Source organism: Bos indicus x Bos taurus, chromosome 16 (assembly GCF_003369695.1).
Source record: "Bos indicus x Bos taurus breed Angus x Brahman F1 hybrid chromosome 16, Bos_hybrid_MaternalHap_v2.0, whole genome shotgun sequence".
Taxonomy (NCBI): Eukaryota; Metazoa; Chordata; class Mammalia; order Artiodactyla; family Bovidae; genus Bos; species Bos indicus x Bos taurus.
The window spans coordinates 76,793,805-76,818,923 of record NC_040091.1 but is presented as its reverse complement, the minus strand read 5'-3'; the positions used below and the strand labels follow the sequence as shown (position 1 = coordinate 76,818,923).

The following is a 25,119-nucleotide window of genomic DNA, read 5'->3' as shown; positions in this document are numbered from 1 at the left end:
ATAGTTGCTCTTTACTTGCTAGGTCATGTCTGACTCTTTGGGACCCCACAGACTGCAGCCCCCCAGGCTCCCCCGTCTGTGGGGTTCTCCAGGCAAGAATACTGGAGTGGGTTGCCATTTCCTTCTCCAGGGGATCTTCCCAACCTGGGGACTGAACCCACATCCCCTACATCAGCAGGTGGGTTCTTTACCACTTGAGACACCAGGGAAATCCCCTCTACAGGAAGGGTATGTGGTAAATGGATACATTGATATTAATGGCCTCTAAAATTTGTTTCAATTCAGATTGTGCAATTCCCTTGAGAAAGGAAATGAAAGAGAGTTGGCTGAGATACTGTTCTCATGAGGCTGCTGGAAGAGGGGTCAGATTGGCATGTGGTTAAGGGTGGAAGTTTGGGGTGAAGCAGAAAGTGAAGAGTTCTCCCCAAGCAAGGGACATGCACTCTGACCTCTGTGCCTGAGGTAGGTTCTCTGAGAAGAGGCTCTGGGTTCACAACCCAAGTCACCTACATTTCTTAAGGACCTTTGACTAGCTATGGTTTTCCCAGTAGTTGGATGTGAGAGTTGGACTATAAAGAAAGCTGAGTGCGGAAGAATTGATGCTTTTGAACTGTGGTGTTGGAGAAGACTCTTGAGAGTCCCTTGGACTGCAAGGGGGTCAAACCCGTCAATCCTAAAGGAAATCAGTCCTGAATATTCATTGGAAGGACTGATGCTGAAGCTGAAACTCTAATACTTTGGCCACCTGATGCGAAGAACCGGTTAGTTGGAAAAGACCCTGATGCTGGAAAGATTGAGGACAGGAGGAGAAGGGGACAACAGAGAATGAGATGGTGATATGGCATCACTGACTCAATGGAAATGAGTTTGAGTAAATTTTTGGAGTTGGTGATGGACAGGGAGGTCTGGCATGCTGCAGTCCATGGGGCCACAGAGTTGGACACGACTGAACGACTCAACTGAACTGAACTAGAAGGATAAAGGCTGGTTTTCCTAATGGCCCCACAAGTCTCCCCTGAACATTCCAGAAACTAATGGTTAAGAGTCATTTGAAGAGGAAAATTGGTTAGAGCACATATGATTCCTCCTCTAGACCATGTCACCTCCAATAACTTGGAAGTCTTGACTCAGCAGCCTCATTGCTCTGGTTCTACTGCTGGTGTCAACATTTGTATCTAACATTTACACATATTTGTTGTTGTTGTCCAGGCACTAAGTCATGTCCGGCTCTTTGCAACCCCATGAACTGCAGCACATCAGACGTCCCTGTCCTTCACCATCACCCTGAGTTATACACATATATGCCTCTCTTTTCTTCCACTCAGTTTAATATCAAAATTTAAACACAGCTGCACCCAAGATAAATGTGCAAACTAGGAGAATGCAGTTCACAGAGGAAATGCAAAAGATGATAAGCAAATGAAAAAAAAAAAAAAAAAACAGTAAGTATCAAACCAAATGCAAAATAGGCAATTTAAGGAGTACCAGTTGCCCCTATAAAATTAACACGTTTGAAAATGATGCAAGTAAACCCTGGCAAATGTACATGAGAGACTTGCATACACCTTGCCAGGAAGAGCCTCGGCAAGAAAATCTTTCTGAAGAGTTCTTTGTGCCTTTACATGGAGGGACTCAAACCGTTCCTGGTCTTCGACATAGAAATTCCAGATCAGGGACTCTGTCTAAAATAGTCACATATCTATGGTCAAGGGTTTCTGTATAATGATATGCATTTTAAAGAGAAACTGCCAAAGCATTCTTCTTTGACAACAAACTAAAGAATTAGTCCCACGGAAAAAGTAAGACACCCAACCCTCAGGACCACATCGGCTTGGTCATCAAATGCACACTGTCCGATTCTTGAGACAGCCCCCCACCTGCTGTTGCCTGAAGCTTCGGTCCCCTCTACATCTCCAGGGGGGATCACACAGGAGGTTCCATGTAGGGAGGGGCCAGACACTTCCCACCACTGCTGTGTCTTCCGTCCCTTGGCTCAGAGTGAAGCATACATCTGTTGAGTCCTTGTAGGAAATAAGCAAGTAATTGCTGTGACACTGTATGTGTCCAGTGACCACAGGCAGGAGCACAAGATGGAGATCAAAGTGTGAGGATGTGGTACCTGATTGCCAGAGACTCGGGACTCATGTGGACACCCCCTTAGGACTGGGCACCTTAGGAAGGGCCACCTCCACTGATCCATGTTGCGTTTCCAATCTTAAGGAAATAGAATCTCACTTCTCTGAATGTAGGTTGAAATCACTTGGTCCCTAATTTTAAGTTCACCATTAAGACTTTGGGAAAAAAATGTTGTTATCAAAACCATGCCCATGTAGAAAATGGCCTTTCTCGTTCACTACTGCAGAGGCAGAGCACTGCCTGCCAGGGGAGATGTTTGCTACCCATTACCATGAGGTAGGAGCACGTTGCTTTTTCAACTGGATATTCTCAAGTCTCATTAACAAATGTCTTTTCTTCTGGAGACTTACTCCCAAGGGAAGATGTCTTCTCTGATCATTGTGAAAAGCTTCCAACAACGTGCTGTGTTCTCAACAGTCATTGTGGGGGACCGAATGAGTAGGGTTTTCCGGAAACTAGCATCAGAACAAAAGAGCCATTTCATCACTTTATCATCTGTGTGTTTGTGTGTGCGTGTGTGTGTGACAGATGTGCTTCATTTACTATTCCCAGGTTACAAATGCTGAAGTGTTAACCAGCTTTTTGGGGGTGAGAGGGACAGGAAAGGGGGGAGAGGCACAGAAAACTCATTACCTTAGTCTGTAAAAGACCAAGTAAAAAGGCTCTACGACCCAAACCACTTCACGTGGAGGAAATGCTTTTCTCACGCACTAGAGACTGGCCAGTCACGAGGACCGTCCTAGCCTCTCCGTGTCTTTCTGTCTCCATGTCCTCCAATTCCGGAGGATGCAAAGCACTGGCGTTCCATGTTTCCTTCGCTAGTTCATGTATTCATGCTGCACGCTGCTTTGTTCCATGCCCTCCTGATACAAGGAAGTAACATAATACCATCCTACTCAGACCCAGTGGTTTGCCATTTTTCTCTCAGAATAGCAGCCATCAGTATCAGTGTCTCTACACAAAACAGTCTAAAATGTTCCTGTGTTCACAAGGAACCTCAGAGTTCTAAGGGTTCATTCATTCATTTCTTATGAATCCAGCAAAGATGTGTTGAAAGACCACTCTCTAATGCGAAAGCATTTGCACCCGAGGATATAAACGCAAACAAGGAAAAGTCAATCTTTGCAGGGACTCACAGGATTATGTGCTGTGCTGTTTACTTGTTCAGTCATGTCTGACTATTTGCAACCCCGTGGGCTGTAGCCCTCCAGGCTCTTCCGTCCATGAGATTCTCCAGGCAGGAATACTGGAGTGGGTTGCTGTACCTTCCTTCAAGGAAGGTTGGGAATCTTCCCAACCCAGGGATTGAACCAACATCTCTTGTGTCTCCTGCATTGGCAGACAGGTTCTTTACCTCTAGCGCCACCTGGGAAGCCCTACAATATTTCTGAGAAAAACTAAAATGTCAAGGGAAGAGCATTCCCATGAGACAGGTCAGATGTCCCTGTGGGGATGTGGAAGGCTGCAACCTACAGGCACATCAACCTCTTTCCTAAAAATGTGAATATAAAAAAAAAAAAAACTGGGCTAGGCCATGGAGCTGGTTACCAGGCTACAGTTCAATATCTAAACATAATTAGACTAGTCTGTATAATTATGGAAGAGATGCTACCAATGCTCACCGATTTTTAGGGGGCCTGGAGGAAGCCCATGCAACAAGAAACCTACAAGAACTTGTTCAAAATGAAAGCATGGATGTTAGCACATGAGCAGAAATTTTGAATGGGTAGAGGTACTGTGGTGTTGGAGGAGACTCTTGAGAGTCCCTTGGACTGCAAGGCGATCCAACCAGTCCATCCTAAAGATGAGTCCTGAGTGTTCATTGGAAGGACTGATGCTGAAGCTGAAACTCCAATACTTTGGCCACCTGATGCGAAGAGCTGACTCATTAGAAAAGATCCTGATGCTGGGAGGGATTGAGGGCAGGAGGAGAAGGGGACGACAGAGGATGAGATGGTTGGATGGCATCATCGACTCTATGGACATGGGTTTGGATGAACTCTGGGAGTTGGTGATGGACAGGGAGGCCTGGTGTGCTGCAGTCCATGGGGTCGCAAAGAGTCGGACACGACTGAGCAACTGAACTGAGGGTACCCAAGCGCCGCGGTGGAGATGCAGCCCTGAAATGCGTATTTAGCAAGAATGGACTTTCCTCTCAGACTTCTGGTATCTCCAACTGGGTGGAGATTGAAAAAAAATAGAGCCAAAGTTTTCTCACAGTGTTTTGCCACTTCTGCTTCCGGACTCATTCAGAAACCCGGAAGAAGCAAGATAGATAAAAATGAAAGCACTGTTTATTTTTTTAAAATGACAATTGATTTTTATCCACAAAACTCAGTCTACCTCATTCAGATATGTTTGAGATTATAGGCAAATATTCTTAATGAATCTATTTTTATTTAGAGAGAAACATTGTTTATTCTTGACATTTGCTACCTTAGCTTGGGGAGAAATAAAGTCCTCACTGTTTGATTTCAATAAATACAGAAAATGGAATTAGGTACAAAATTTGAATTTCTTTAATGAAAAAAAAAAATTAAAGCACCATATTGGTGAGTATTCAGGGTCAGAAAAGCTTCTTTTCTCCATTAGTAAACTTGGAAAAACTTAATTTTCTGAAACAGTTAATTATCAACACTATGATTAGAGAAAAGACACAGGTAACTTTCTCTGCTGTAATAACCAATTTTTTTTTAATATCAGCCCAAACTTTTCTTTACTGTAGGAAATCAAAGTCTTTAGTCTAAATATTCATATACATGTAAATATTGTATTTTTATACTACTATTTACTTTTTACACCTACTGGTGTAAAATGATCTTAATTCCATGCTATGCTGCATTTTAAATGTTCCATAAACCCGAGAAACACATCTTGTAGTTGAAACAAAATTGGTTTTCCTCTCTAATCGAATCTCCTTGTCTCGTGCACTTTGCTACGACTCCCTGCTAGAAGGCTGCCTGTGTCTGCTTTCACAGCTTCGAGTCACAGGATGTGGCTGCCTCAATTTTTATCTCCATCTGGCAGAACATAACCAACCTGTTTAAGTTCTCAGCTCCGACTTTATAGCAACTAAATGTTCCTTGGGTTCCCGGCCCCCCACCAACTCCATGATGCGTATTTCCTATAAAACCTTAAGTCAGTGCACTTGTTCGGGGAACTCGCAGCAATGCACGGCAAACAGCCTAAACCCGGTGCCCAGCCGAGCTGCACCAATTGCTCAACAAGTTTCTGCGATCCCTCTGGTAGCTCCCGAGCATACCCTGTTCTGAATTAGCCTCTCCTATTCTCCTGGCAGGTGTTGGATTCGATGGGGCGGGGCGGCGGGGCGGCGGGGCGGCGGGGCGGCGGGGCGGCGGGGCGGCGGGGCGGCGGGGCGGCGGGGCGGCGGGGCGGCGGGGCGGCGGGGCGGCGGGGCGGCGGGGCGGCGGGGCGCGGGAGGGGCGCGGATATTGACGACGAAGAAGAGAAAGGAAGGAAAGCAACAACATCTTTTAGTTTAAAACCTGAGGATGATAGGTACCTCTTTCTTCCCTGTGCAAACAATGCAAACACATCTGTGACCCTTTTCACCAGGAAACGCTTAAGGTTGGTTCTAGCACGTCTTATCAGAGACAACTGCCTGACACAGTTGAACTGGTCTTAGAGAGGGACATGCCTTGTGGCCCCCTACGATTAGAAGTGGGTCTCTAGTCATCGATGAAATAGGGACTGAATTGCTGTTTTGCCTCTGGGACAACTGGTTACACAGATCATTCTTAACATGGAAAAAAACAATGATGTCCTTACAATGAAGACGTTTTTATATTGTTCTGTTAAGCCTTCTTAAACCTTTTTACTATTTACTGTCTTGCGGCTATAGTAAAATTCTCAAACTTGTGGATATTTCTGATCTTTCAAGTTTCTAAACAACAACAAAAAAATCAATGTCCCCTTTGGTCACTTTAAACAGTAACCCATCAAACTTCCTGGTGAACAATGCTTTGCATGTCCTTCCTGAAAGCATCCGAGGGTTATGTCTTTCCCGAATTGCACAATGGTACTGCCGGGGGAGTCCTCAAAGTGATTTCAGCTAAACCACTAGTCCCAAGAAGGTGATGAGGGTCTGAGACTTTGCTCTCAGATCATTGGCAATGCCTAAAGACTTTTGGGTGGTACTGACTGTGGTGGAGGGGAGAAGGGGGCAAGGGAGGCTACGATGTCTCATTTGTAAAGACCAGGGATGCTGCTGAACATGGTACAATGCACAAGCCAGCCCAGTTATCCAGCCCAAAACGTCCGTCACACTCAGACTGCATTCATTTCACTTTAGGGAACTGAGCTCCGAGGACATCAAGTGACTGACCCAACACCACCCAGAAGAGTCTGAGAGAGTTGAAGCAACAGAAACTGGTGATGGGGTCAAGGTTCAAAGCTCATCCCTAAAGGTCTAATCTCATTCTCATTTCATTCTGTCAGGCAAATCTCTATGAACCTTAGGGTGTACAAGAGGACTTCTGGACTGGGGTTCCTCATTTTAGGGCATATAACACAGGGCAAGTCCTAAACAATCTTGAGTTTCAGTCTTTTTCACTCGTAAAGTAGATGAGCTACAATAGATGATTTCTAAAGTCCTTTTTAGGATTTCTTTACTCTAAAATTCTATGATTATATAAATAATGATGCCTTACATTATAATTGTCTCCAAATTCCCTTCATCTTTCTCTCTAAACATCTCTGGGAATCCTAACCACAAAAGAAGCAGAAAATATTGCTGCTAATTTAAACAAAACAAAACAGCACCTAACAAATTCTTGACTCTCAGTAAATAGTGAAGAGCATGGTGGTCGAGGTTTAGTTGTTAAGTCGTGTCTGACTCTTGGGACCCCACAGACTGTAGCCCACCAGGCTCCTCTGTCCATGGATTTCTCAGGCAAGACTACTAGAGTGGGTTGTCATTTCCTTCTCCAAGTGAAGAGTGCAATAAGATTCAAATATGTTATCTAAAAATAAAGTGAAAGGAATAAAGGCATCCTCAGTGTCTATGATTTTAGTAGGAAAACAAGTTTTTATGGTCCTTTCCTATCTTATGTACGTATTAACTTATTTTGACCATAAACATGAAATATAAATACTAGGAAAACACAAGAAAATCAGTCATGTACTCAGCAAGATGTTGCTACCCAATTAATGGAATTTGCTTGACAGATAAAATCCATGATATATTTCCTGAGATAAAAGTCCCCCCAAACCTTCACTGATCTTAATTATCAGTAACTTTGATAATATAGATAAGAAAAATTAATCAGTGTTTTAATTCTCATACTCATGCATTTAGAGCAAAAGTGGGATTAACATTGCTTGTTATGTACTCTGTTTTGAAGACTAAAACATTCAGTAGGTTAATTGCTACAATTGTAGAAGAGGACAAGGGATTAAAAAAATAAATGTATAGTTCTCCTCTGTTCACTGAAAACAAAACTATTACCTGTAGCCTGTATACATAAATTTTTTTTTGGGGGGGAGGGTTACCATGTAACTTTTAAGTCCTAATTTTAAATCCTCTTTATTAAAAAAAAAAAAAAGCAAATGGCATTTTTAGATGTCAGACTGTTGTTAATTTTCCTCCTAGTTAATTTTTTAATCAGAATTAAATGAGCTACCATTTCTCTCTTTTTTTTGTACAAAAAGAATTTTAATCTGACCCATGTGCTATCATTACTGTTGACCTCTGGATGTTTTAACAACATTTTGATGAATCTTAAATCAATTAACACTCTAAAGGAAAACATCTGTGGTCCTAATACTTTTTAGAGTGGCTCTTAATATTGTTTTTATAAGGAATTTTAAATGTATTTAATTTTAAAGAAGTCATTGAAAATTCCATAATTCACTATGTGTTAAAACAGTAGATATGAAAGTCATGTCCATTTTATTAACAAACTTGAGGCATGTGCATCTGTAAGAAAGGATTATGTAAAAAGTCAGCGGAAGGAAATATTTGCCTGCCCATCAAATCCAGATGTTCAGCCCATAAAATGGAAGCCTAGAAAGACAGGCGGGCTATGGTATCTGATACCCTTAAGAAGTGTTACTTCTGATAAAATTCATGGACAAAGAAAGCCAAATTAGATTTTTAAATGAATTAAGCTTTAGTTTTAAAAGAATTGTAACAATATTTTCTACATTCAATGTGGAATAGAATAAAGGGTGAATTAAAAGACACAGGATTTCTTTTTCAGAAATAACATTATATAAACACTTCAGTTTAAAATATAAAGATTACTCTTAAAGCCAAAAAAAAAAAAAAAAAAGGTAGATCCATGATAAGAATTTTCTTTCAAAAACTGACAAAATAGATATCAGAGCAAATATTCCACAAAACCAAGGCTTTGTGGGTTGCATTGATTTTTTTTCTTTTCTTTAGTCCATTGGTCTTTGGCAAATACAGATATTTGTAGAATAGTTTGATCACAAAATAGGAGTACACATTGACAGGGGCTGAATATTCCATATTTCCATTTGATTTATAGATTAATATGAGAACATTTCTTGTTTTTTAAATCAATATTGCAACTTTTATTCTAATTCATAAAGTGAAAAACCAAAAGAGAGCTAATGATTACAGTAATAACAGAACTTCGTACTCCCTCACGGCTTTCCAAATTCTTAAAGAATTCCTTCTATGACTTCATTTCATTGCACTTTATGAAGTGCTTTCTCGTTCATTCTCTGTAACCAGCCCATACTTAGAAAGTACATTTTGACATTTAGTTTAAGAGAAGGCATTCTGTTGAGCATCACAAAAGTCATTTTAGATTCCTTGAGCCTAATGCACTTTTTTTTTGTTTTGAAAATTGACTAAGCGAGATGGGAAAAACATGTAAAGTTAAACTGATGTTAATAGACAACATCTTTAGTTTTACAGCACTCCTGAAAAATAGAATGTGACGAAACTGGCACAAATTTTACATTTGACAACTAAAGGCATTTTTGTGATTCTTATTTCCTCAGCTTTGAAGTTCTGCTTACACTGTACTGACTTGTTCCACATCCGGAATGCTGAGGTTCTACATGCCTTTGACCTCGAACTGGCTATTCCCAGTGGTTCTTTCGTCAGTGCCTTCTAGATGCCCTCAATGTAGCATCCCCTTCTTTTCTGAGAACAGGGATCCTCTTGTATTGCAAAGGCTTTGGTGAGTTTGTGTTGTAAGTCACCCTGAAAACAGTCTTCCTCTCTGTAAGAACCTCCCTCTCTCAAATCTGTAGACTTGTGGGTTCCATTTGTTCTCAAGATACCAGCGAGCAAACCAGCATCGCAGCTGCTCACATGGAAAGCTGTTTCGAGTTCTTTTATTTAGATGGAAAGTCATTCCCTTCATTTAAACTTTCATCCTTGAAACAAGGGGCAAATCAAGTCATACTTGCTCCATCACTGGGCTAACGCCTCTGAAAATGGATGACTTGGTTGTACCAGGCTAACCGTACTCCTTACACACAGGTGGATGGTCTTACAGCAGCTAGGCCTTCTGATTCACTGATGCAATCGTCACAAGCATGATCATCTATTTCCCTGCAGGAAGAGACTGCTTAAGGTCCTCTTTCTCTCATTCCCTCTCCCCCAGCCCCAACCTTGTGTGCACGTGTGACGAAGCAGTTGTGCCTAAACTATGCTTTATACCTGGACCAAGATCCAGCAGGGCCGAAGAGAAGGCCCTACAACCATCTCCTGTGCTGAGCCTTTTCGGTGTGATTTCATTCCTGGGATCACGGTAAACGACCCAAACATTCGACTTTCAACTTAAGTGAAACCCCATCCCACAAAACTAAATGTGATAATATCAATATTACTTACTCTTTGGGTTTAATCTTAATAATTCCGCTGTCCTCTATTAAGACTAGAGACCAAGGATTGTCGGAGCATTTATTTGATAGTCTGCAGGATTCTGAATACAGAAAATGTAGAAAGAGACAGAGCAGCGTGGCGCAGGCAGCTCGTCCTGCCACACGCCGGGCACACAGGAGGGGCCCTAGGCTCCTTCCTTCTCAGGCTTTGTACTTAAAACCAGAACAACAGCGAAGGGGGAATCTACCTATTCCCTCTTAGCACAGGACCACTAGCTTTTGCAATACTTATCGGGAAACAAACGAACACAAGTATGAGCCGGACTTGGTAATGGTTGTGCACCTAAGTCACACGAGATCACCTTTGTAAAATGCTGAGAGTAGTATTTGGGCAGCAGTACTTTTCTTGCTAGTTAACTACCAGTGAGTACAAAAATAAGCTCCTCTGAAGATTTACCTCTAAGAAAGCCTCTAAGCCTGAAATTAAGATCTTATTTGTGTGTGGTCTCGAAAGGACAAATCCTGGTGTGTAAGCTGCAGAGTTATCAAGGCTGTTAGTTCCACCTAGTACAAGCCTATGGGATAACCAGTTGTTTTCACTTTTCTCAAGGAAATGAAAGATTTAAAATTGGATTTAGAAATAAGCCTCTTACAGAGGAAGACAAATGCTATATGATATCACCTCCATGTGAAATATAAAACAATAATACAAATGAACCTATGTACGAAACAGAAATAGACTCATAGACATAGAAAACACACTTATGCTTACCAAGAGGAAAGGGAAGGCAGAAGGATAAATCATAGGATTAACAGATACACACTACTATGCATAAAACAGATATGCAACAGGATTTATGGTATAACTCAGGGAATAATATGCAATATCTTATAATAATCTATAGTGGAAAATAAAATATATATAACTGGGTCACTTTACTATACATCTGAAACTAACACAATAATATAAATAAACTATATTTCAAAAAAAGAAATAAGCCTTTAATGGAACAAATTCACTTTTAACAACCCACCACAACCTGTCCAAGTATTGCCTTAAATAGTATTTAAAGGATTTTTTTTATCAGTAAGCATCAAAACAAGGTCCCCACAATAGACTCAACAGGGCATCGTTTTTTGAGTTAAATTCCTAATTCATTAAGTTCTCAAGATATTTTACACAGTTTGTGTTTAAAAACTACTGTACCTTTCTTTTTTAATAGCTAAGCCAGCAAGCTATGCATATGATATGTAAGATACTTGATATTTGATATATCACATGTAACACATATATGTGGTATTTGATATACCATGCTTCTAAATGTTATTATAACTTCATCCATACTTATTTTTGTGATAATATTCAAGTCAAATGGGGATATTTGACAATAATTAGTAAATTCATAATCTCTGATCAATAACCTTTCAAGAGGAGTCATGAATTGGGATTTTTACTGGGATTTACTGGATTCTTATTACAGGCCAGCAAACATGTTAAGCCTTTCACAATCATCACTTCTTTTTTTCAACATCCAAAGCAAAACATTCTCCATTTTCCCAGTAGCTACCCCTTCTCACATTCTTCTCTTAAACTCTCCTGCCAACCCCTTCAAAACGGTGCACCAGGCCTCAGCTTCGAGTCCCCGGTCCTTCTCCATCTGAACACTCTTCCAGGTGTCTCAGAGTCGGTCCCTCGGCTCTGAATCCATCTGCACACAGTGAGTCCCAAAGTTATGGCTCCGATCAAGACCTAACGAGCCCCTTAGTCTTAAAAAAAAAACTTATTGGAGTAGAGCTGCTTTGTAGTATTTGTTAGTTTCTGTGATAAGCAAAATGACCCAGATATATATATACTTTTTTATAGTATATATGTGCATGTATATACACATATATACGTGTGTGTGTATGTGTGTGTGTTAGTCATGTCCAATTCTTTGTGACCCCATGGACTGCAGCCCACCAGGCTCCTCTGTCCATGGAATTCTCCAGACAAGAATGCTGGAGCGGGTGGTCACTCCCTTCTCTAAGGGCTCTTCCCAACTCACGGACCAAACCTGGGCCTCCTGCACTGCAGGCAGATTCTTTACCCTCTGAGCCACCAAGGAAGCCCCCACACCTATGTCTCCTCTTTTCTGAGTTCCCTTCCCGTTTAGGTCGCCAGCAGAGACAGAGCTCCCCATGTTACACAGTAGGTTCTCATTAGTCACACAGTATCAACAGGGTGCATATGTCAATCCCACTAAACAGGAGACCCCTCACGCTTAATTTAACTCCAGCTGACATCTCCACATCTCTAGATGGATGTCTAATGAGAATTCAAGCATGGTCAAAATAGACCCTGGATTGTCTGCCTCCTCCTGGGATGTTTCCCATCTTTGTTGCTCATGGGGGAAAAAATGAGTCATCCTGCACAAAGTCTTGCTTCCTTTCCACACCGCAACTTCTCCAGACCCTGTGCCAATCTGTCCTTTCTGTTACCATCATCACTCAGTGCAGATTCTCCCTTCTGCCATCTCGCCTGCTGCTAACTAGTCCCCAGGCTTGTCTCATCTCCAGCCTGCTCTCCCCACAGCACCAGGATAGTTTCTGAAGAGGGAAAAGAGGCTAGGTCATTCTCTGTGTGAAAATTCCAATGGCTTCTTCTCATTGCACTTAGGGTGAGTCCACACTCTTTCCACCCCCAAGAGGTGCAGGGAACCTGCCCTTCTGCTGCTCTCTCCCTCTTCAGCACACCTGAGTACTCCATCTGTACCTGCCACACTGCAGGCTTCTCACCTCCTTTCTGGGCCGGGAACCCATCCACTGTTTGCTTTTTCCAAAGGGTCTCTGCACCTGCCAGTTACTCTTCACACTTATCTTTATATTCTTGGCGGCCAACAAAGAGCTTGACGACACTTCCTCAAAGGAGCCTTCCTGATCACTCTGTCTGAAGGTCCATTTATCCCCGCCTGATGGGGATCATATCACACTGCTTCCCTTCCCAATACTCATCAACATCCGCATGTTCTCGATTATGTATTTGGTTTTCTGTTATCTTTCTTGCTAAGATGTAGGCTTCAAGAAAGTTGTATTTACCACTATTTACCACTATTTTTATTCCTGGTGTATTTACCTCTATGTCAGCACTTGGAACAGTTCCTGGCACATAGCAGGGGCTCTAAAAACAATTCAATCAATGAGTAAATTGTCTTGTTTAAGAACTGCTGTCATGATTCCCATTGTACAGCTAATGAAGCTGAGAATTTAAGAGGTAATTTCCCTCGTGTTTCGTAGTTGAACAGCTCAGAATGAAGTCTAGGCAAGATGTCAAAGGTTAATTTCTTCAGCACTTTAAAAGTAGAACTTGCCTGAATCCAGCATTTTTAGTATCATCTCTTTTTTAACTAGCAGTAAGCATGTTTATCTATCTGCAATATCAAGGAGTTCTTCAAAATCAGCAGGGAAAAAGGTGGCAATGGCAATGTATATGGGCAAATGTAAACGGCCTTCAAATATGGAGTTTAACTGCTAGTTACTAGTAACGATGAAATTACTAGTGAACAAGAAAAGTAAATACTAAAAGAAAGAAATACGGGTGGGGGGGAATTGCCCCTATAAACTTGGCAGAAATGTAAAAGAATGAAATACAAAGTGATGACGAGAGGGGGTTTGAGAACTCATACATTTTGAAGCAGGTATCGATAATGTCCAGTATCATCTCTTTAAATTACTTCTGTCAACTTCCCGACCCTTTTCTTGTCCTCATCTACCTCCTTCATATCATCACTTCCTCTCACAGTCAAAACTCTGAACTGGTGTCTTCCACTTTCTTTATGCTTTTTTTGTGAGTATAGATCTTGATCACACCTGAAGAATCAACAAGCAAATTAAGAAAATAAAACCATGGACCACCAAAAAGCAGGAAGACAGGGCTTAATAGGGAAAAGCTAAAGTCTTGGTTTAGTATTCCAAAAGGGGTTTAGAAACCAAAGTCTGAGAAGTCAGAGTACAATATTTGGCCTGAATTATCTGATTGGCAGCCCACATTCATCGTGGCAACCAAACAATAGATATATTTTTTCCTTTACTTTCCTTTAAGTTATCATCAACTTATTCCTGGAGTAGCAGACTGTAAGAATGCTCTACCTGATTCATTTACTGTGCCTCTGGGATGACTATGAAAAGACAGTCTGGTGTCTACACTTCCTGGAATGAGGTGAGAACCTCATGTTTTCCATGATCAAAGTGTTTAGCAAAGGTCAAGTTACTTCCCTTGCTTCAAGCTTCAAAAGCAAAAAAAAAAAAAAAAAAAAAATCTAGATACTTCGGTAAATTATTCAATAGCTTTCACTTTATATAATATCAAAACCAAATTAGGTATGGGGAAAATCCAGTATTTCCATTCTATCACTCAGCTCAAGTCAGAATTGGTGCTATACTTTTGTTAACCACCTTTTTAAGACAATGGTAATCCATCACTTTTGCATTATCAACATGGCATCAATATTCATAGTAAAGACCAATTAATCAAAGATGTCTTTTTGCTTTTCATAAGAGATAGTCTTAGGTCTCACTAAAGACACGGAAGTGGCTCAGGGTACAATGGCTCACTCGTGTAGCTAAATCAGGTGGATGTGGATTAATGGTATCTCACACAAATCACCTCTAAGGAACTACGTTCCCCTCAGTCTTGGTGTAAGCTGCCCATCACCAGGCAGCCATGTTCAAGTTTCCCTGCTTTTAAGCTGACCATTAGGAAGGCTGAAAAAATAAACCTAGAATCAGATAAACTTAGTCTGAAATCACAACCCTGGATTTCCCTGGTGGTCCAGTGGGAAGACTCCATGCTCTCAATGCAGGGGGGCACAGGTTCAATACCTGGTCAGGGAAATAAGATTCCCACATGCCACATGGCATGGCTAAAAAAATAATAATAATTTGAAAAAAGAAATTGCAACACTTACCCCCCCAACTCCCACTCTTTATGAGGGGTGACCTTAGAAAATTACTGTGAAAGATCACCAAAAGCAGTGGAGGATTTGTTTGTGTGGTGTGTGTGTGTGTGTGTGTACGTGTGTGTGTGTGTGTTTAAAATTCCTCTCCAAGTAAATATTTTATTTTCAGTTTAAATCATAAACAAACTGAAACAAATTGATACTGTTGGCTAGCTCCTCCATACATCTACCACCTTGATTGATTAAATATCTAATAATAATCTCTACAACTCAGTGGAAGCCCCAAAATTTCCATAACCAAAAGCCTGCTGAAGAAATCTGGTGGGAATGGGGGCCTAAATGTAGCCTGGCAAGAATAGAGTTTTTATTTAAATAATGTACTATATGTAGATTTTAAAGGAATGATTTATCAGTTGTAAAAGATTGAGAACACAAATAATTATCTGCTGCAAGTTATGCTATCACTTTAAGGAGACAGCTTATGAAGACTTCGGAAGATTTAGGGACTTCCTTGGTGGTCAAAGGGGCTGCATGCTTCCGCTGCAGGGGGCCTGGGTTCAATCCCTCGCCCAGGAAACAAGATCCCGAAAGCCACAAGGTAGAACCAAAAGAAAAAGGAATTTGAAAGATGTAAAACCTTATCTCTAAGCTGCACGGCCACATGGAGATCACACTCTACACAAGGAAAGCCATGGAATACGGTGTTCCCAACTCACAGCACAGGGAAAACGCTCACAAAGCACTGATTAATGAACACACGAATAGAGAAACGGGGTTCACTAGTCTGGTAAAATGAAATACTCATAAAGTATTTAGCTGACGGGTATTGGTAACTGGTTTTTATTTCCTTATGTATTGATTTCTGCATTTCTCGAGTCTAGAATGTCTAGAATGATCGTGGTTCATCTGTGGAAAAAATGGGATATGCAGTTTTATACACAGCATGCGACTGAAAGAGAGGAACAGCAGGAAAGAAAGAAAAAATATTAGCAAGGAGTTGAGAATTTTTTTTCTTTTGTCTATTTCTTGAAATTTTCTATCACACAGAAATGTTACTGCGAATAATTCACTTAAGGAACAACAACGAAAGGACAGTTCGTATCATTTCCACGACTTAAGTACTTTCCAAGGACAGAGCTGGGTTCGGATCATTTCCACGACTTAAGTACTTTCCAAGGACAGAGCTGGGTTGGACCGTTCAACTCTCTGGTAAATGAGCAGAGACCTGCTGAAAACCTACGGGAGCTCACCAGCGGCGGTGAGAAAAGCCCTCCAGGTCAGAAGAGGACCTGCCCAAGAGAGAAAGGAGCAGAAGACCAGGGCAAGTACAGGAGGGCTGCCCGCAGGAGGTGACCTTTGAACTCAACTTTGAAGAGCAGTTATTCTTTGCCCAATTTAAAAACAGTACGGAGGGAAGAAAGCACAGTGGGGAAGAGCAGCAACAGCCTGCAGGCAGGAAAACACTGTATTTTAGGGAAATGGAAGTGACAAGAGTATACAGTACATGTCACGAAGTGGCTCCAGACACAGCTGGAGAAATCTAGAGGGATTCCCCTAGAGCCACGCGTGCTGTGCTCACTGCTTTCATTTTCCCTAAACGCGCAGAGAACAGTTGAGAGTGCTTGTGTGTCAGTCGCTAGGGCGTGTCCAGCTCTATGAGCCCGTGGACTGCAGCCCGCCAGCCCCTCTGTCCATGGGATTCTCCAGGCAAGGTTACTGGAGTGGGGTGCCACTTCCTTCTCGATCTTCCGGACTCAGGGACCGATCCCTGGTCTCCCACATTGCAGGCAGATACTTTACCATCTGAGCCACCAGGGAAGCCCATTAGACACTTTATTCTGTTACTTCACTTGCCATGGTGTCTTGAGAACATTTTAGACTTCTGTTGATTGTTCTATTTATCTTTTGCTCCACCAGTTAGTAAGAAGTTGGCACAAACAAATGAGAATTAAAATATAATAATGCTAGACTGTACAACAGTCCAATAAGTGTTTCTAAAGTTTCCATTGGCTACCTGAGAAAAAACGAAAACTCAAAATCTCAAAGGAAACTTGCTGAAAGAGCTCTCAATCACAAAATGGGTGTTACTAATAGAGGTATCAACACAAAATAGATCTGATGATGGCTAGTACTGCCCAATTTAAATTTGACAACAGTGAAAAATTATATCACATAAATTACATTTTATGTGACTTTGAAATGTGAAAAAAAAAAAAAGAAAGAAATCAACAGTGTCTAAAACTGCACACAGGAAATGTTGTTTCTGGCTACATAGAAAAAGCCTTTGGGAGAATTTAGATCTGTATTGCTTGACAGGAAAAATTACACTTGGAAAAATAATAGGGCCTCCCTGGTGGCTCAGATGGTAAAGAATCCTCCTGCAATGCAGAAGACCTGGGTCCTATCCCTGGGTTCTATCCCTGGGTTGGGAATATCCCCTGGAGGAGGGCATGGCAACCTACTCCAGTATTCTTGCCTGGAGAATCCCATGGACAGGGGAGCCTGGTGGGCTACAGTCCAGGGGGGTTGCAAAGAGTCAGGTACAACTGAGCGACTAAACACATATATTGCTTGACAAGAAAAATTACACTTAGGAAAACAATAGCCATAAAGGAAAAATTCCCACAGGCATAATCAGTAAATGTGATGTGAATAAAAATCAATTCATGAATTTAATAACAATTGTAAAAGCTACATGAAAACTGATGCTGTTGAACTTTAGTTCAGTAAAATAAAAATGGAAAGACTGGTAATGATTCAATTAAGTTATATAAAAAAATACTCACAGAATTAAATTGGCTTAATGGAGGGAGATTTTTGTGTGAAATCTATTTTCAAGGAAAACTCAAAAAATGTTGGTATATTCTAATTTAATGTTTATATTCATAAATGTTGAGTCAAAACACTCCTGAGATCAAAATCACAGGATCCATATGTTCTCTATCCCTCTGGGAGGCACTGAAGAAGGCATGAGCAAAGGTGAGTTTTGCCTTTTACAAAGATAGTCCTAGTGGGGTCTGAGGAGAAGCAAGTTTCCAGACTATGGTTACAGTAAGAAATAAGACTCTGGAGCAGAGCTGTGATACAGGATGGATCTATAAACCATTTAAGAAGTAGAATCCAGAGGAGTTTGCAAACCTCTAAAACAGGGGATAAGAAATTTAAAACATTCAAAGATTCCTAAGGGTTTATTCCTCTGCCACACAGACTCCAGCTTCATCTACTCAGACTCTCCAAGGAAGAGGTGTGACTGGGACCCACGTTTCAATGGGGAAGAGCTGTGTGCTGATTGCATGGAATTTTCAACTTTGCAGAGTATCTCATAGTTTTCAAAGCATTTTGACAAGATTGTCACTTTTCATGCCAATGACAGTTTATAGATGAGGAAACTGTGGATCAAAAGTGGAAAATTATTCGACCCAGATGGTACAATTCATAGAATTTGATTTCCAATGTATTTCTCATTCCACCTGCCACAGTCTTCTCCAATTTGGAATCGGTCCTGACTCACTTCCTATGATGCTTAATGTGTCTCTTTTGTCAGTAAATGAAGGATTGTTTTTTTTTTTCCTTTAAGCAGATACATTTAAAATACAGTGACCACACTTTATTCCCTTGATATTGTCCCTATGATAACATCTCTTAACACTATTACTTATACATGTGTCTCTAATCCCTTTTCATGACTGCCGGGACATTTTTTTAATTGACAATACAGAGATTCTTCTTATCCATCAGGGATTTTTGCTAAGTGCTCTTTGCCAGCTGCTCATTTCCTAACACTACATCAGAGCAGGACATTGAGGTGCCCTCAGCCCTTAGGCTCTGCTCCAGAAGATCACTTTTTCAGGGGGTTGAGGAATTTCCTCCAGTCAATCACATTTTGTTTGAAAGTAAATTTTTAAATATATGAATGACAATTATTTTCATTTAGATATCATGACACATAGTTACAACTTTATCACACCTGCAATACACTTACAGGAGAAACTGAAGTTTTAGTAAGGCAAATTTTGTTCACTTCAGATGCGTGTGTCTCATTTTTAACAGGAAGTGAATGTTTACTTTTCAACACTGGCTAGCTTCGCGCCATAAAAGATGTTAAAGTTTGCTTCAGTTTGGGTCATCAGTAAAGAACCTAATAAAAGCATTGATAATCTTCCTGGTTATCTTTTCAAAAATGAATCAGCGGAAGATACAGTGATGGGACATGAACAGTTCTCGAGTACTTCACTGACTTTCTGTTTACTTATGTTTGTCCCAGCTGAAAGAGTAGGAAGCTTTTCGTTTCTTTATTTTTTCTTGTTTCTGTTGTTATATCTGAACACATAATATTCTGCTTATAAGAGCCATTCCCCAAACTCTTGAGAGACTGAAATTTAAGTAATATATTGATGTATATAGTTAACGGTTAAAGGAATGCATATTAAAGATTTTGGGAAATAATTAAACATTTTCTAATCTAAATATTGGTTGGGTTAGCTGTGTACAAAAAATCTAATAATTTCTATATTTACTTCCATGTGTTTCAGAACTATGTAGAAATAGATATTATATGGTATTTTTAAATGAATAGCCTGCAATATTTTTTTCTTTATCCTTCCATAAGACTACTATCTTTTTTTTAAATTGAAGTACAGTTGATTTATAATATTGTTTTAGTTTCAGGTGATTCAGCAAAGTGATTCAGTGATTTTTTTTCAGATTATTTTCCATTATAAGTTATTACAAGATATTGAATGTAGTACCCTGTGCTATATAGTAAATCCTCATTGCTTATAAGACTACTACTAATATCTTTATGCTTGTAAACGTCATAGCATTAATTCTTTAGTGTTAGGCAGCTTTGATGTGGTTGGGCGCCTTATAATGAAAAAAACTATTTAGACAAGATTAAATTAAGTTTAAACTGAGGTTAGGTTAAATTCCATTGTCTTCTCTCCTAACAATTCTCATAAACGTAGAAGATGACTGAAAATGACCAGAGAACTGCCCTGAGGACGAATGTCTTTCTCTGCACCACTGCCTTACGTACACAGGGTCTGAAAACAAAACCTTGCAATGTTCACGCTGGACTTTCAGTAACAAATTTAATCAACCTGACTACAAATCTCTGCTCTTCACCTGCTCAGACTGAAATTCAGTGTCACATTATTTAGGAAGAAGGGATGCTCAGACTCCTCCAGGCTTGCTGTGCACAGACGGTGAGGCTGACAGGGTGAGCTGTCTTCCATCTGCCCTTGGATACGGCCCCAGGGATCTAGGTCAAGTGCCGCCCACACTGGTCCGAGGGAAGGCTGGACAAGCCCCGGGTGTCTTGTACCCCTGCCACGTGAGTCCCTCCCTTCCTAATTCTTACTTTTTGCCCCAAGGACATCTGGATTTGAAGAACAAAACTGGTCCGTCAAACAAAATGGCTCTAACAAGAATGTCCAAAACAGCAAGTCAAGAAAAATTTAGCAACAATATTCTTGAACATTGGATTTTTAAGAAATTAGAGGCTCTTCCCAGGTAAAAGGTAAAATGATATGAAAGAAGGAAATGGGGAGAGGGGCAACGCCTGTAAAGATTTAGATCTAAAATGATTTTATCTAATCTTGATAAAATTGTTCATTTTATCCAACAGCCTCCATCCTTCCACTTGGCCTCTAGCTAGTTTTTTCATCTTATATTTCTCCTCTTTCTGTCTTTGCTTTTTTCTCATCTCCTCCCCCCACCCCCGCCTCATTTCTATACTATTATAATCTGCAGGTATGCTCCCCACCCCCCAAAAATAAAAAACGCCCATTACTGTTTCAGCACCTGGGAAGAAATCAAGCACAGATGAGACCAAAAAGGTGGTTCCCGCTTTCCTGTGAGTCACACCGGCAAGCACGCGCTGGTTGGTAAAGAGTAATGCCAAGAGCAACAAACTGAAACGGTATGTGAAACACCGCTTCGTTTTTTATACAAGCAAGCGTGATAAAATGTGTAGGATCACGGTGGAGACATTCTGTGGGAAGAGTGATGACAGAGAACTTAGAGGGGAGACAGGATTTGTACAGCACCTTAAAGGCCTGGAGCAAGTGGAGAGAAGCGGGGTGCTGAAACTGCCTCCTGCTTGCTCTATTTTAGTCCATCTCAAAAGGAAAAAATATCCCAGCTCCCATCTCCCTGAGCAGTGCCCCGGCAGTGAGTTTAGAATGTAAACCAAGGCGATGAGAAGATGTCGGAGGGTGTTTTCCTCTTTCATTTTATATTTTTAAAGCTGTAGGCTATGAAAAGAAATGGACAAATGAGGAGATCGTTACAATACTGAGTGTGAAAAGTGATAAAGACATGAATTAAAGGGATGGCAATGGAGATGAAGAGGGGAAAGATTTTAGAGATCTTTATCAAGTAAAGTGATAAGACTTGGGGACCATTTAAATGTACATATTTCAGACTTTCTCTTTTGCAAAAACGCAAGGCAATGAAACAAGATTCCATTTAGGCAAGGAGGCAGGTTCACCCGTGTAAGGGGCGAGTCTGGAGACAGAATAAGGACCATTAGTGCATAGCAGGTGATGGTAAGGAACTCTGGGTTTAGAAATGAGAGTAAAACTGGCCGAAGACTGAGGCCTGTAGAACCACAATGTTTAAAAGCAGACAAATCAGAGAAGCAGTAGGCAGGTGAGAAACCAATATATACTCATATATGTGTTTGTATGTGTAATGAAGTAACTAACATATATATAGCCCACACATTATAACTAGCCTGTTCATGTGTGTGTGTGTGTGTGAGCATGTAGAAGCATCTATATTCTTACAGAGGTTAACTATCAAAAGGACACCATGTAACCCAGGATACAGCAAGGACCTAGCTCAGTACTGAGTGCGCTGACCCTGCGCTCAGTCCGTGGAGCAAGGGTGGCAAAGGAAAGCAGACCCCTAACCTCACCTTACCTTTCCCTCACCAAACACGTTTCATATTCTAGCAACAATAAGGATCCCAGGCAGATGTGTATTAGGAAAAATACTTTCCAAAAAATCAGCACATCTTCATCCCCACACCCCCAGATCTCTACATGGCATTTAGACCTTAATAGGATTGCCAATCGAATTCCGTTCAGTTAGACTGAACTCCCGCAAGTGTGCAAGGCCCAGTACACATTTGTAACATAAGCTGTTTATTTTTTGTCGATGGAAAAATGAAAAACTATGTCCAGGAAACAACTCTTAACCGTTATGACTCATAACTCACATAACTCCTGCATTCATAGCTGTGACGGTACAAAGCTGTAACCTGGCCATACTTTGTTCAAGCCAGAGATCACTCATCTCTACCTGCATTCTTGAAACCATCTCTCTCCCCCCGAATTATTTAGAAAATTTAAACAAAATGTTGGTTTCCTGTTATCTCAGCAAAGAGGCACAGAGCAAAGAGATTACTGACTTTTATGTAAAACTCAACCCAGCATTGTGACTGCTCTGGGAAAGCTGAACTTTGCCAACATTTGTATTTTAGAGATTAAATAACATATCCAAGTTGTGCATCCATTTATCCATTGATGTCTCTCTCCATTTGGCTCTATTTCTTTATGTGTTTAGAATGCACAATATAAATTTTATGTCTAATATTTCTTATAAACATTAAACTCAATTTAACACCTTCAAATAAAACATATACTCCAGCTCACAGCTTGCTAATAAAATAAAATATATCATTGAAAGAACTAATAATTTCCCAAATTATGCAGTGAATCATTAAATCTCTCTTGGGACTTCAAAGTATGATAAACAAGATTTGCACACCTAGATAATTGTATCTATATTTTTTTTCCCAAAAAACGAGTATATGTTACAGGAAGACTAGAAAAACGTTTGCCTTCAGGGTTTCTCTGAGCAGTTCAGGTTAAACTTGGTCTTTCAAAATAAATCTTTGTATACCTATCCATTTATCTATGGTACAAATTATTCAGCAAAATTTGTTTAAAGGTTTCTAGATCATTTTATACTCTCGTGTTGAATATAGATTCAAAGATGTTTCTTAGAGTAAAAAGCCTTAGTAGGCGAAGTTGAAATTTTTATTGTAGTTTGTTCTATGGCCTACAAAATATCCCATTTAGAAAGTTGTGCAACCGTTTCTGAGTGAGAATTTTAATGGAAATTTACTCTGACGTGATAATACACATATTACCTTATAAAAATTATTATTTCTTATAATACTTTAATTGTGATAACCAGCTTCATAGGAATGGTAACTTAATAAACATTTTGTGTACTAAGGCAAAATGCTATACCTACATAAAAAATATTTAATCCATTTTTGCAGTTAAAGAAAAAATATTTATGTATATACACACTGCTTTCTACTGTCTTTAGTTTCACAGAATCTAAATTAACAGTGTAACATGTTCAGAAGAGAACTTCTGTCCTATCTTTTAGAGAAAAGGAGAGTGGTGGAAAATTTTTAAAAAGGCATTTCAAAGTGAATTACAATAAGCAAGATTTTTTAAAATATGTTTCCCATTTTTTTAACTTATTTAGAAATCTGCAAAAGTACCATTTCAAATATCCTTTTAATAACAATTTTTAAATAAAGCTTTTCGATCCTCCACCATAAGAAGTCATACTAAATATCAACCAAAATGTACTCATGACCCACACTGGAACTGTTCGAGAAATGTCCACTAAGTGGACCAGAAGTGTGCACAGATCTTAAAGCTGAATAGATGCAGGAGCTCCGGTCAGTTACATTTTCCTATAGAATGCATCATTTGCATGATTCTTAAGAGTTTAAGTATTTTTATCTCGTCAAGGCTGTAAGATTTACCCAGCACCCAGGAAGGGCGGTGGCCCCGCGAGAGTATTCAGAGGAAATAATCATTCAAAGGATTATAAGGAACAAAAACCTTGATTTAAAATACATTTTGTGATAAAAATTTTGCAAAAAGTTACTCTTTAATTCCATATCCAAATTTGCTTTTTTTTTTTTTTTTAAGTACCATACAATTAAGTATTCAATAAAATATTTTGGCCATAATCAAAATTTGAGGAAGCAAACCCCCGGTCCGAAAAAAATGAGTGGTTTGTGTGCAAACAAAGCCATATTATCATTTTTACAAATGCAGTTTTTGTTAAAAAGACCAAAATTTAGTTTTTTGGTCATTCAGATATCTTCAGACTTTCAACACTGCTGTTGTAATATCCTTGAACAGTTTGTAAACCAAGACACAGATAGACAATGTTTGCCTTTGGAATTGTGATTTTCGGGGCCAAACATGTATGCCTTTTTAAACAGAAACAATGTGTTCTGTGCCCCAGGGAGCCATGTCTCTCCGAGGGACAATGACCTTGATCGTTTTACAGCGGGCTTCCTCACCTCCAGTCACCAACACTTCACTTGCTTTTATGTCTATTTCAAACCAATGTCCTTACACACACACACACACAAATAACTAAGGAAATATGAATTTCCTTGTGCTTACCTGCAACAAACACTGCGATGTCCAGGAAGGCAAAGCCGAATGCCAGAAGTTTAAGCCACAGATACATGGTCATATCTGGAAATCAGCCAAACTCCTGAGAGACAGCATGCGTCCTTCTGAAAGGCAAAATAATGGTTATCTCCGAACCAATGTTTCTCTGTAAGGCCGAATCAAGAAGGAAAGAAGTGAATACGTACTCTTGAACTGGTGTCTTATCAGACAGGGGCGATTTCCTCCTGCTGCCCTGAGAGCAAACCACTTGCTGCGAGGCAGTGATGTCAGATTCGGTTTTACTAACTTCTCCAAAAGGGCTGCAAAGGGTCCTCTTTGCAGGAAGTCAAGAAAGTTGTTCAAAGTCACTGCCAAGGCCTCTTACTTCCTTACTTCAAGTAATTAGACTGAGTTACTAGGCCTCTCAAAAGATTTTCCCCGAGAAAGATGCATTTTTCATATCCAAACAATACTCCCATGAAGTATTCACGAAAACTAGAAAATGACATGCCCCACCCTCAAAAATCCATAACATTCTTACCTAAACAATGATAAAACAGTCAGCATGGGTATAACAAAAATAAGGACTGGCAAGATGATATGCTAATTGAATTAATGAAGAAAAAAAAAAAACTGTATTTGTCTTAAAATGACCAAATGAATGAAAAAGCAACTACCTCTCTGGTTATTTTCAACAACCAGAATCTTGTACCATTAGGGCATTCAGAACCCAGCAATATGACAGTTCGAGTATCCAGCCACTCTCTATGCAAAGCACTTTCAGA

The 25,119-nt window shown here is 40.1% G+C and overlaps 1 protein-coding gene across 5 annotated transcripts in view; it reads right to left on the bottom strand.

Annotated features, from left to right (window-relative positions):
* Positions 1–24,631, bottom strand: part of PTPRC (protein tyrosine phosphatase, receptor type C) — a 129,234-nt gene extending 104,603 nt beyond the window's left edge. For 4 of the 5 annotated variants that reach the window (XM_027565793.1, XM_027565794.1, XM_027565795.1 and 1 more), the window contains exons 1-2: positions 24,541–24,631; positions 24,344–24,459 (exon numbers count right to left, since the gene is read on the bottom strand). In XM_027565793.1, the coding sequence (XP_027421594.1) occupies positions 24,344–24,416 (73 nt within the window). In that variant the 5' untranslated portion in view covers positions 24,417–24,459; positions 24,541–24,631. The other variant, XM_027565796.1, reaches the window with a different exon arrangement.
* Between the last annotated feature and the right edge of the window lie 488 nt (positions 24,632–25,119).